Here is a 13,651-nt window from a genome sequence, read left to right on the forward strand (position 1 = left end):
TTTTTCTTTTATATTATAAGTTACCATTCTATTAATTCTTTTGAGAGTTAACCTCTTGGCCAATGGAATTTATTGTTAGTTTGTTTTACCCACCTCTTTAATTATTTACCTGGCTGGCCCGAAAAGGTGTTTGCCCCGAACTGAACTCTTGACTTGGCAACAGCAGATGGCCAGCAACTTGAAACCAAAGTGAAAGGGAAGTTAAAGTGGCGTCTGAAGGACATTTGTAAATGAATTGTCAGCGGATCGATTGATCGGTGTCAAAATGGGGTTAATCAAACGTCAACAGAGTCTGCATGCTAATTACCCATATTCATAATGATAATAATAAAGCGAGTAATCGTGGCACACGTGTCAAAGATTATAACCCAGGCTCAGAAGATCAAACTATCAAATTATAAAAACCTATTAGTTAATGATGTGATATAATGAAAATGTGCAAAGTTCAAAAGTTCCAAAGACATTTATGCAACCTTTGGTGTATTTAATAGGTCTTTTAATTCATCATACTGCACACAAATATTTTAAATATTATTTCTTCCAGTGCAACAATTATTTATGGACTGAATATTTATGGGTATGAATAATATTGGCCAGCAGGGGAAATTAAAAAATCAAATTTCAAAACCCATTCAGTTTTGCATGGCGTGGCTCAATAGATAATGGTCCAATCAATGAATCGTCACTGTTTGGGGCTTCCAAAAAACAAATAAGCCGAACACGCCCCAAACTTCCGAAAGCCTCCACGCCCATTTTTACCCTCTTCGTCCCTTGGTTACCATCTTAACCATTTTTGGCCAAGAGGTCGCCACTTTGGCTGCTGCGGAGTCTTCGGGTTTTATGTATCAATTAGTAGTCCGACGACACCGGTTCCATCCGTCAATGGGCGATCTTCAGCGGGATGCCGCGAGGGTCACTTAAAGAGTTCATCAGATAAAAAAGAAGAATAAAGAAATATTTTTAAAAATAAATAGAATTATAAATATAAAAGAATTAACAAGGTGATTTAAGAAACATTCGGCACTTGGATGAAAATATAACCAAGCTTAATAGACCTCAATTTTTAATTATATAAGGTAGGTTTTTGAGATTTTTGAGATGGTATCCAGTCAATTATAAATTGCTTAACTTGTATAAATATACCGAACAAATTTTAAGGCCAATGAAAAAATAGTTTGTTATATATGTACGAACTCATTGATCAACCCACTTGGCATACGCATTTATAAAAGCGATTCGGTTTCCCTTTTTTTTCGTTTTCGTTGTTATATCTTTTTTTGTAGTAGTAAGTTTGTTTATCATTATCGACTTTGCCAAATATTTCCATTGCACGAAAACATATTTTTGCTACTTTTTCAGATCATTAAGATGATTTCTTTACACAAAAAATGAAGTTAAATTAAATCTAAAATTATTGTTTCTATTTCTAGTTAATAGAGGGATTTAATACTTTTATTATAAAAACATTTATTTCAGTGTGGTTTTAGTTTTACTGTTGCTGCAACCTGCCTCGTGTATGATATGGCACAAATTTATTGTCGATGAATATTCCAGCCATATGCATAGCCAATAAGTATGTAAATCGACCTCCAATGGCCCACTAATGGGTGGCGATGTTTGTTAATGTAACTATATATTATATATTCCCATTTTCACAGAGAACCAGAAAGGGAGGGCGATCGATTTAGAGGGAGAGGGAATGTAAGCGAGAAATTAAATAATTAACAAGCTAGGCAATATGCATATCAAATTTTTTTAGTTATGCCAACAAACTGCAGGAAACTCTCATAAATAATTAATAATGTATCTCTGATGCTAATTCAACTTGAAGATAAATTTATGGCACGAAAGAATTGGGGTTTGGGCCTACAAATTCCGGATAGAGTTACAATAAAATGCATTTCATAACTAACAAAACTAATTTTGTAATAATCCCAATAATAGTCTGATTTATGTGGTATAATTGCCTTAATCAAATTATTTGATTTTTAAATTGACTTTGCAACGGTTGCATTTTCATTATAAATTCCGATTGATTGGTATCAAAAACACGACATTGATTTGACTCTAATCATGGTTAAATATATATATTGTTATGTAAGTTGCTTTTTATATTTAATTAAGGCATTTATCTAGCATATTGGTGAATTTAATTTTAAAGCCCAAAATTTTAAAGTTTATTAAATAGTATTTAAAAAGTGATGTGCTCTTAGCTTGATATATAAATTTACTTTATACATATCCATATACCTATGCAATCTACAAAAATGCCAACAAAAGCGCTCCAAAATGAACGTTCACACATTGTTTTATTTAATCAGTTAATAAGTATCTTTGGCCCAGACCCTTGCCTTCTTTTTTCGATTGAATTCAATTCAATTCAATTATTTGCATGTCCCGCCTTTGTTGACCATCTCGTCTGCCTTTTATTTCCCCTGCCGGTCTGTTTATACCCTTGCAGAGGGTATTATAATTTCAGCCAGAAGTAGTGAACGTAGTAAAAGAAAGCCATAGTAGGATGCTATTTTTTTGACGCTTTTCTTTAAATTTTTATGATCTAACCCCATTCCAAATTCCCAAAAAGTTGGTTATTTTAATAACATTTTGAAGTGGCCCCTCAAAGTAATTTCGTTTCATTGATTTTATATAAATAAATTATTTAATTACATTTTAAATTGTTGTTAGCCTGCAAGGGTATATAAGTTTCGGCTCCCCGAAGTTAGCTTCCTACTTTGTTGTATTTTTCTGTTGTTAGCCAAGTTGTTAGCGATCGTTCAGATATTTTGTATGCCTTGCCTAGTCGGAGGGCCAAATACGCATAAAATATTTAAGTTAAGATGGGTCAAGGTTTCTCGAAAATCAGCGAGAAGGGGGAAGTCCCCCCAAGCCGAGCGCCATGGGAAAATTACACGCGTTTCTGCGGAAAACCAAATGAAAGATGTCGCTATAATGGTTATACAACGCCAGATGTTTTGTTGTGATTTGTGTCGATCGATTTTGAATAGAGCCGTGTTTTACGAGTTTTATAGATAAGCTAACGATATGTGAATGGATTTAACTGTTGGTGGGCCTCGATTTCGGCCTTTTGGACCATTTGAGTTCTTTTTAATATATAATTAATATTTGAAGAGCAGAGCGAATGTTACATCAACTTGAAAATAAAAAGCTTGATGCTTTAATTCATTTTATTTGTACTTAGTAGTTTTCTAAATACCCGGAAATTGCCTCATAAAATTTGTTAAAAATTTGAACAGCCTATTTGGAGCCATCATAAAACTGCGATGGGATATTGCACAAGAATCCACAAAATTATAGTTAGTTAGCAGGTGGCATTATGCTTTTTTTTTTGGACTCTAAGCAAAAGGCGGAGATGAGGCGACATGCTTATCAATGTTTAATGTTTAATTCATGGCCCAAAAGCAAGGTGAGCCGACACGCATTGCTAATGACAGATGTAATAATTTTTTTTGGCAATGCCAGCCAGATATTTAGCGAGCATTTTGCGAAAGCCCCCAATGAAACAGAGACAACTAACTGAAACTGAAACTGAAACTGAAACCGAATCCGAAGAGCCGATGAAGATGCATATGCAAAGCTAATAACAGGAAATCCAAGCCACCCGATAACGAGGTGGATTGCGCAATCCGGACGGAGAACACACGGCATTCGGTGACTGATGTCCCATGTCCAAGTCCATTGGCCGATCTCCATTGGCCGATGGTCGATGGTTGAGGTATTTTGGGAGCAGGCGTATTAATTACATCCGCCCAAAGCACACGGGATCGGGGATTAGCTGGCCTACACTGCCAGAAACATTATATCAGTTTGATGACGATGAAGAAAAATATTTTGTACTATTAAACAATTTTATAATTATAAATCCTAAGGAAATTAATTATGTGATACAAATTACCTGATTTAATAAACTGACAAAATAATCTACATTTTGATTTTTTAGTTTTCAGATTCTCACAGTTGTTTATATTTATATTTATTGGAAAAAGAATTATAACATTTTTTAATATATTTTTTATAAAAACTTAATAAAAAGAGGCACACAGACAAGGAATGAATTGTTAACAAAAGATATAGACATAAGCTATAGATTCTGCCAACTTTTTGTGTCATTATTCGTTTATTTTTGGTTTTTTTTTTTACAAGAGGTTCTATCATATTTGTAAGCTGTCAAGTTTTAATGCGAATTGATGGGAAATACAATGACGAATTTAATGCCAAGTCAAAATATTTTAGTTTTTTCGATGTATTAGCTGCGTTACTTTACTTTTAGTTTCATTGCCATTTATATTGGCAGCTACTATTTGGTCAAGCCCTCATTGTTGTCCCATAAATATTGCGGCCTATTTTTTTTTTTTTTCTGGGTGTAGCAGACCGGCGATAACTCAATAAGCCGAATCTGCATTTTCGGGCGAAATGCGAACGAGTGGCTGAAGCGCAACTAGCCGACAGAAAAATAGGAGAAGAAAAAAGGTTGCGCAGCATCTTAGCCATTCGAACTAACCCAAAACTAATGAAAGGCCCCCTTTCGGCCCACCTTTTGCATTTGGCGAGCGAGATGATGATTGGGGTCTCTGGAGATCGAAGATTGGGGGGAAATGGAAATGGAAATGGAGATCGCTTTTGGGGGAAGCTGGCGAAGATGAAGATGCGCCGACTAGTTTTCGGTTTTCGTTTTTGATTTTATTTTTTTTCGGTTTTTGGAGCCCTTGTATAAAACGCGTGGCCGGGTCATTGGGGGCATCATTGATCGGTTGGACATCGAGGGCTCAAGCACGACCACTGTGAAGATGAATGTAAGCAGATCATTGATTAAACCACGGCTAAGGATTACCAATAAAGCCAAGGACATCCATTCGTTTTATCAGTGACTTAAGATAAAACCTTACCTTTTTTTTTACTGTGATTTAAAAACTGTTCTGTTTTTTTTTTTTTGTTGTTTCGTTTTTGGTGAAGTTCTTTGGCGCCCTTATTGCGCTGGCCATTTGTGCGCTATGTGGATTAACCCAAGCGGATATATCACTCAAGTTGCAACAGCAACAGCAGCAGCAGCAGCAGCAGCAACAGGTGCAAGAACCACTGATTGCCAAGGAGCAATATTACAAGACGGGCAGCAGTTTCCAGGAGAGCAACTACGGCAATTCGGGCTACCAGATCTTCGAGGTGCACAATCACTTTGCCGGCGGCAAGGGACCCGCCTACCTGCCCCCCACCCAAGGTCAGAGTTCACAGGGTCACGATGACAGCCTGGATCTGTCCTTCCTGAACTTTGCCGATGCTCCAGCTGCGAATGTTGCTGCTCCATCGGCTGCTCCGATTTCCGTGCCCTTCCCATCGAACTACCAGCACGATTTCCAGCGAAAGGCTCCGGCTGCATCTTCTGGTGGTTTCAGTGGCCCAGCCTACTTGCCACCCACCACTGCCACGCAGCAGCAGCAAGTGCAGCAGCAGCAACAAGTGCAACAGATTCAAGAAGTTCAACAGCAGCAACAAGTGCAGCAAATTCAGCAAGTTCAACAGCAGCAAGTTCAAGAGGTGCAGCAGCAAGTGCAAGTGCAACAAGTGCAGCAAATTCAGCAGCAAGTTCAGCAGATTCAGGAAGTGCAGCAACAGCAAGTGCAGCAACAACAGGTTGCTGTTCAGAATCAGGAATACCAAGCTCCCGGATATTTGCCACCTGGCTATGACTTCGCCAATCCCGACCAGTTGCCTTTGTCGCTGACACAGAATGTTGCCAACTCGCAGAGTGTTGCATCGGTGCAGAATGTTGCCACTACATCGAGTGTTGCTGCCGTGCAGCAGCAGCAAGTTGCTGGCGAGTACCGTGCTCCTGGTTACCTGCCACCTGGTTACGATGAGCCACGTCCTCAAATCCAAAGCCAAGTCACCTATCAGCAACCTCAGCAGCAGCAACAACAGCAATTGCAGCAGCAACCACAGCAGTTGCAGCAGCAACAACCCCTGCAGCAACAGCAACAACAAGTGTATGTTGCACCCACCCAAGCAACTGTTGTTAATTCCGGCGAACTTTCCCAGAATGTTGCATCGGTGCAAAGTGTTGCTACTGCACAGAGTGTTGCCACGGTGCAGCAAACTGCTGGCGAGTACCGTGCTCCTGGTTACTTGCCTCCTGGTTACGATGAGCCACGTCATCAAGTCGAAAGTCAGGTCGCCTACCAGCAACCTCAGCAGCAGCAACAGCAAGTGCTGCAGCAGCAACAACCACAGCAGCAACAGGTGTATGTTGCACCCACGCAAGCAACTGTTGTCAATCCCGGCGAACTTCCCGATGGCTACGACTTCATCAAACCTGAAAATTCCGAGGCAGCAATTGCCGAGTTGCACAGCCTGCAGACGCAAACCAAATTGCTCAAGCAGCAACAGGAGCAGCAATTGCTATTGCAACAACAGCAGCAGCAGCAACAGCTGCACCAACAGCAGCAGCAACAGCAGCAGCATCATCACCAGCATCATCACCAGCATCATCAACAACAGCAACATCAGCAACAACAGCAGCAACAGGTGGTTGTCCAGTCACAGTTGCAAGTTGCCCAACAACAGCAATCTACCGACATTGTGTATGGTCGTCCCAAGTCGCAGCAGCAGCAACCTTTGGCTCCACAAACCTACCAGCAACACTTCACGGCTCCTGCTTATCTGCCACCAGCAACTGCTGCTGCTCCCGTTCATGTTGCGGCTCCTGCTCCCGCTCCGGTTCATGTTGCAGCTCCCGCTCCAGTTCATGTTGCTGCTCCCGTTCGCGTGGCAGCTCCTGCCCGTGCTCCCATTCATGTGGCACAACCCGCTGTTCAGCCTCAGTTGCAAGTTGCCCAACAGCAGCAATCGGTTGCTACTCAATCAACTGTGGCAACTTCCTCGGCTGTGAGCTACCAGCAACACTTTACTGCTCCTGCTTACTTGCCACCTGCAACTGCTCCTGCTCCCGCCCACGTTCATGTTGCAGCTCCTGCTCCTGCTCCTGTGCGTGTTGCAGCTCCCCTTCCAGCACCTGTACGTGTTGCAGCTCCTGCCCCGGCGCCCGTTCGTGTTGCAGCTCCCGTTGCAGCTCCCCTTCCCGCCCCCGTTCGTGTTGCAGCTCCCCTTCCCGCCCCCGTTCGCGTGGCAGCTCCTGCCCGCACCCCAATCCACGTGGCAGGACCCGCTCCCCTTGCCATTTCCCTGCCGGCTCCCGCGCCCACTAAAGTGACCCACCTGCACTCGCTGCGCAGCTACATGAACACCGTGCAGCCCTTCGCTCGCTACGCGCAACCCGTGCGGCAGCAGCAGCACCACCACATCCACCACCAGGTGCAGCAGCAAGTGCAACAGGTGCAGCAGCAACAAGTTGTCGAGGTGGCGCCCATGTACCGCGAGCAATCGAAGAGGCCGCGTTTCTATGCCCCAGCCTATGCCACCAATGCGGTGGTGCGTCAGCAGCAGCAGCAGCAGCAGCACCACCTGCACCACCACTACCACCACCGTGTGGTGCAGACGCCCCAGAAGCTGCAACCCGTTGTGGCAGCTCCCACTCTCAACCTGAAGGCGCAGCAATCGCTGCAGAAATTCATGCCGAAGGACGTTCAGGTGGCGGTGAATGTGGCGATGGCTGCCACCGCACCAGTGGTTGCACCACCCGCACTGCGTGGCAGCTCGCGCGTGCGCACCGTTCAGATTGTCAAGCCACATGCCCCACCCAGAACGTTCAAGGTGTTGGAGCAACTCGATCAGGCTGGCGTGAAAACCATCAAGATTCTGGGTGCCACAAATGAGCAGCCGCAAGGACGCCACCAGGTGGTGCGTGTGGTGACCCAAAACGCGCACAGCGGTGCCGAGAGTCATGTGCAGACGGTCAAGATCTACGATGAGGTGCAGCAACCGCTGCGCCTGCTGCCACAGAATGTTGCCAGCAGCAATGGCTACTTGCCACCAGCTCGTCCAAGAGCGCGAATCGTGCGGCAGGCATCGAAGCCACTGCGACTCCATCGCGTTGCAAGTCTTTGAATGGTGGAGTCACAATTGGGGTCACCAAGGTCAATTCCCAGCACTGATTAGTTGTTAATTTCATCAAACTGTTTTCTATTTTTTTTCTGCCCCTGTTTTTTCTGCCTCATTTTGCATGCATTTCGCCGTCTCCACTGAAAAAAAAATCCGAATAGCAATCGCATTCGAAGTGAAATCATTTGCATGCAGCAACACACACAACCGATTCGAATTTCTTACCTAATAAATGTATACTTATGTAAAATATGTGAATAATGCGGCTCTTTAATTTGCTGATTGGACGACGATTGGGGATCGCTGTGGGGATTGGGAATCGTTGCACTAACCGCAGACCTTGAATTTTTTTGTGGCCAACACAAATATAATACTTGTGAAACGGAAATAGTCGCGCTTTGTTTATACATTCCGACTTTAATTGGCTTTTAATTGGTTTCGATTACCAAAGTCAACAGATTTATTGGGCCTCAGGGTTTCGCTTTTCATTTGCGCTTGTTTATGGGGGGTTTTGGGAGAAACAGATGGGTATTGCTTTTTATTTGAGATTTATTACAACAACGTGTTTAATTTATGGGTGGATCTCTCAAATTTAAATATGTTATCCTTCCAACTTAGTTTACCTATTAAAATAATAAATTTATAAGATATAACTGATCAAGTTTTTTATCTTATTGATTTTACCAGTTAATATATATTATGATAGAGCAAATAGATAGTAATCATTGAATGAATTTATTCAGCATCTTGTTTGTATGTTTTCAACATCTTAATGAAGATGATGATTTTGGAGATGTCTCTGCTTGGGGTTTACTATCCGAAAGGCGTGTCTTCACACTCTCACCCAAATCGCTTGACCTTCGCTGTGGTTTCATTGGGGTTTTTGGCTGTGGGTCTTCGGTTTTCGGTTTTCGACGGGTTTTCTATTTGTTTTGCTTCCGCTCTGAGTAAGAGGCGTTTGGTGAAAGGCCAGACCGGATTTAGGGCCTACACGTTCCATTTTCTGGTTATGTATCACTCGATGACAATTCATCTCACCTTACTCAATAATAAATATCTTAGGCATGCGCTGCATAAACCCAACTAGATTGGTAAATACAAAAGTATTAGTTAATGTTTTATTTTTCTATCTTTCCCAACCTTATGTTGGTTTAAATATAAATAAAAATTCTTGGCGTCTAATAAAAAACTAAACATTTTTAAAATATAACATTTTTTTATTTATATTCGTTTCCATTTTTGAGCAACCAAAACTTTATAACAATCAGCATCTCTTAAATACATAATTGATTTTTTCAAGTGTAGATATGTGAATGCATTTAATGCGGATGACTTATTGATGTTAAGCCTGTGTTTGGACACCACCTGATGACATAATTCCCAGCTGAATTCAGCTAAACCCCGAGCCTAACAAAGGCGATGACCCACTCTAATTTTTATTGAACCACTGACTTTGTTAAGAAAAATAACAATGAAAACCTGTCGGAAAAGCCATGCACAGTTAAACAAATACATCATCAAAACGATGTAATTTGGTTATCATTTTTGCATAAATAAAAAAGTACAAATATATAAAACCCTGTAAAACAATTAAAATAAATAAAAAGAAATAAAAAAAAATTGACTATTCCTCTTTGGATTACAGTATCATCAAATTTGTTGGCCTTTTAAATTATGAATAGGTAACCATTTCCAGTACTTTCTTATATATCCCATATATCCTAGATTGTTCGCGGATTAAACTCCAACCAAATGCCACCTCTGTGGACACCCACAAAGATCTTTGGATCTATTTCGGTTCCCTTTTGGGTTCGGGGACTTACCAGGACCTCGAATCGCTGGAGAATCGCCGCCAGAGCTGCCTTCGCCAAGGCCAGGCCCAATCGCATTCCCACACACTGACGAGGTCCATTTCCGAATCCCAGAAATATTCCCCGCTGCTTGAAGTTCTTCAGTCCGCCGTCCATAAATCTCTCGGGTCGAAATACATCCGGTTCCGGATAAAAGTCAGGATCATTGTGCAGGGCATAAATGGGCACCATTATATTATCGCCGGGTCGCAGTTTTAGGGGCTCCGAATGGTGACTACCCTTTAGTTCGTACGCCTTCGTGCAGGTTTTTGAGGCCCAACCGCCAGCGGGATAAATTCGCAAGCTCTCTGAAAGAAAAGGTTTAAGTACTAATATTCATTTATTTATTGCAATATAGCAAAACCCACCATTGAAACAGGCACTTAGGTAAGGCAGATCTATGAGAGCATCCAGATCTGGCAGATCTCCACCAGAACTTATCTCCTGCAGTTCCTCAAATAAACGCTGCTGACAGTCGGGATTACGAGCAAGCTAAAAAGATAATAGAAAATAAAAGATAAAAAGTTTGATTAAGTTTTATTTTATAGTTTCTATGGGGAAGATCCACAATAACAGATATAAATATTATCGACCACGAAATAGTTTTTATATGTTTGAACATTTTAAAGTTTAAGTTCCACAGCTTAAATGTTCCCAAATCATAATTATTGGTAACAGAACGTTTAAAATAGTTTTAAAATAATTCTACAACTCAAATTTTCATCTTGAAAAATGATTTAAAGGTTTTTTTTAAACATGTATAATTTCCATAAAAAATACAATAATTCTAGATTGCAAATATTTGAGCAAAACCATTTCTTATCCGAGCATCAACTTACCAGCAAAAGGCAATGGGCAACGCTATTGGAGGTGGTGTCCAGTCCATCGAACATGAAGGTCATGGCATGCGAGGCCATGTCCTCTTCGCTGAGGTCGTGCTCCTTTTGCAACGCCAACAAATGGTTGATGAAATCATTCCTCTCCTGGTGTTTGGATCGTCGCAGACGAAGCGCTTCACTGATCATGGCGCCAAAAAATCGATCATGGGAGTGGGGAAAAATCTTGGGGCGCAGACGTCGCGGTAAATTGGGAAATAGTCCACAAGCGGCACCAGCTATGGCCAATCCCCGATTCTCGGCGGACATTTCCTGATTCTGGCGGACAACTGGCAAAGGATTATCGCTGAAGGTTCGCGCTTGGATTCCCAGGACACAATCGAACAGGGATTCACCGGTGAAACGCAAGCCGAGCTAGGAATATAAAAATAAAACAGTGTTTTAATTTATGTGATTTTAGATTATTGCAAAAAAAAAAAAAAGGGGTATAAAGTTTGCCATTAAAAAAATTATATAGTCTGTAAAGTCCGTAGTCCTTGTAAATTCCTGCATTTAAAACTACGTTGCATATTTTAAGACACTTTTAAAATTGATTTGAAACGTCCGAAGGTTTTTGTTGAAACACTGTTTGCAATTTTTAAGGGTAAAGTTGTGTTATTGAAGATATTTAAAATATATTTAATATATATTAAAAAATATATCATTCTTACACGGAAATATTTTTTAAAAATATCCTTGAAAGAATTTCTGAATTCTCAAAAGATTTTTGTAGCAACAAATATCACTCTATATATGATGTTATAGAACAACTCACATCGATGACATCCAGTTCCGTTCCACCCTCTGACTTCCTCGATATGAACTCGCAGAGATCCCTGCAGACGCGCTGCATGATGGCGTGGGTGGTCCGAATCCTTCCGTTGGTCAGCAGAGTTGAGAAGACCGCCCGCTGGCGGCGCCACTCGTCGCCTTCAAGGACAAACGGATTGCGGGCCACCAGACGATCCTTGGCGATGTCCACCATTTTGGAGACATCGTTGTCCTCGAAGTGACTGAAGGCGCTCACGTAGATTTCGTAGACCAAACGGGGCTCCAAAACGAGCAATTTGGGGGCTCGTAGTAAAAAGCAGCCGACATAGCTGTGTGAATTCCGATATCGCCTGAAAAAATAAAAATTGAGAACAATTATTGAACAGTTTTCTATAGGGTGCATGTCATAACGCCCAGTGTCATAGCGCCCACGGGCGTTATGACACAAACAATTGTGTCATAGCGCCCGCGGGCGTTCTGACACTTTTAAAAGTGTCATATCGCCCGCACCGAAAATGTCACAGCGCCCGTGGGCCTTATGACATTTGCAACCTGTGTCATAACGCCCTCAATTTCTTAAAAATTGCAAAACGAGTTTTTTGGTAGCCTAATTAGTCAAAAAAAATGATTTGATTAGGTGGGACACCACATTTGAAGAGCAGTCATGCTCAGATAATACTGAAGATGAAGATGAGGACAATACTTTACACTTCAGTCAAATGGTTAAGTTCTTAAACGAATAATTTGCCTTGACACTCCGCGTGATGTGGTACTATTACCTTGTAGCCACTTCAAAATACGTTTTGAGTGCTACAAAGTGATGAAAATGAAATCGGCGAAGTCTCTATTGCTCTGCCCATATTGCAGGCAAATAGTAGATAGCCAAATCAAAGTTTATCAATAATGTTTAAATGAAATAAATGACATGTTAGCACAATTTTGTGTTTAAATTTACTTTATTAAAAGCGCAAGCAAAAATTGTTTTACATAAAAATCGCGCGATTTTTATGTAAAAAAATTTTGCCTGCGGCGCTTCTTACTCTTACAGCCAAATCAAAGTTTATCAATAATGTTTAAATGAAATAAATGGCATGTTAACACAATTTTGTATTTAAATTTACTTTATTAAAAGCGCAAGCAAAAATTATTTTACATAAAAATCGCGCGATTTTTATGTAAAAAAATTTTTGCCTGCGGCGCTTCTTACGCTATTGAGCACTCGATTCTCACGATAAATTATGCTGGGCGGCTATTTATACCAGGTATTTCATTACTATTAGGTTCGGGATGCTCCCTCCTGAGTCGATTGACTCTGTACCCGGCTCTTGGATCTCTTCTGATCCGCACTTACATGCACCCATTTATACCAGGTATTTCATTATTATTAGGTTCGGGCGTTAATGCACTTCTCACAGTGTCATAAGGCCCACCAGAAAAATGACAAAGCGCCCGCGGGCGATATGACACTTTCAGAAAGTGACGGAACGCCCGCGGGCGCTATGACACAATTGTTTGTGTCATAGCGCCCGTGGGCGCTATGACACTGGGCGTTATGCCATGCACCCTTTTCTATATCTACTTAACACGAAATTCTCGCAAGATTGGAATAGGCTATTGAGTGGTTTAATAGTAGTTATTTCACTGCTGTAAACAATTTTTACCTATAATATTATTTAGATTCTTTTGTTGTAACCAATTTTAATAACATTTTTAAGTCTTAATATGTGAAATAGACCCACATGTAAATGTCGCGCATGTCCATGGTGAAGTGCTGGCGTGGCCACACAATATTGGGAAAGGACCCGAGGAGCGGAAGGACGCGGGGCTCCAGCACGCCACGCCTTCGCCAGTGGCCAAAGTTGGAGACCAGAAAGGCGTATATCAGCCCCAGAAGCGTTGCAATTCCCAGCAGAAGTGATCCAAACATGACGACGATGCAAGCGAAACTGAGTGGGTGCAATTCAATCAAATATGGGAATCTCGGGGAGACGATATAGTGGCATTTGGGGAAGGAGGAGGTGATCTCCAACTAGCGTGCGTCAATTTTATATTTTATTTTTAGGTTCGCGTGTCTCCGGGATGATGGGGGTGCCATTATCGAATTAACCAACGACCTGTTCTCAAATCAGAACGACTAAGGAGCTG

At 41.5% G+C, this 13,651-nt stretch overlaps 2 protein-coding genes across 2 annotated transcripts; one reads left to right on the forward strand and one right to left on the reverse strand.

Moving 5' to 3' along the window:
• The first annotated feature begins 4,759 nt into the window (after positions 1–4,759).
• LOC108101710 (histone-lysine N-methyltransferase 2D) lies at positions 4,760–8,268 on the forward strand. Its single transcript, XM_017206149.2, has 2 exons — positions 4,760–4,811; positions 4,972–8,268. Exons 1-2 carry the CDS (start codon positions 4,806–4,808, stop codon positions 8,014–8,016), a joined length of 3,051 nt encoding a protein of 1,016 aa, XP_017061638.1. The 5' UTR covers positions 4,760–4,805; the 3' UTR covers positions 8,017–8,268.
• A 948-nt stretch (positions 8,269–9,216) lies between these two features.
• Positions 9,217–13,433, reverse strand: LOC108101663 (probable cytochrome P450 28c1). Its single transcript, XM_017206083.1, has 5 exons — positions 13,246–13,433; positions 11,511–11,856; positions 10,700–11,110; positions 10,229–10,352; positions 9,217–10,168 (listed from the first exon to the last, which is right to left on the reverse strand). Exons 1-5 carry the CDS (start codon positions 13,431–13,433, stop codon positions 9,732–9,734), a joined length of 1,506 nt encoding a protein of 501 aa, XP_017061572.1. The 3' UTR covers positions 9,217–9,731.
• Positions 13,434–13,651: the final 218 nt, after the last annotated feature.

Source organism: Drosophila ficusphila, unplaced genomic scaffold (genome assembly GCF_018152265.1).
Source record: "Drosophila ficusphila isolate 14025-0441.05 unplaced genomic scaffold, ASM1815226v1 contig_198, whole genome shotgun sequence".
Taxonomy (NCBI): domain Eukaryota; kingdom Metazoa; phylum Arthropoda; class Insecta; order Diptera; family Drosophilidae; genus Drosophila; species Drosophila ficusphila.

What these genes read in the sequence shown, in the direction of transcription:
- LOC108101663 (XM_017206083.1), bottom strand. Translation starts at nt 13,433, where the DNA reads ATGTTTGGATCACTTCTGCTGGGAATTGCAACGCTTCTGGGGCTGATA. An exon ending in CGGAACTGGATGTCATCGAT is followed by an intron (nt 11,111 to 11,510) that starts GTGAGTTGTTCT and finishes TTATATTCCTAG; the next exon opens with CTCGGCTTGCGTTTCACCGG. An exon ending in CCTAAGTGCCTGTTTCAATG is followed by an intron (nt 10,169 to 10,228) that starts GTGGGTTTTGCT and finishes CTTTTCTTTCAG; the next exon opens with AGAGCTTGCGAATTTATCCC.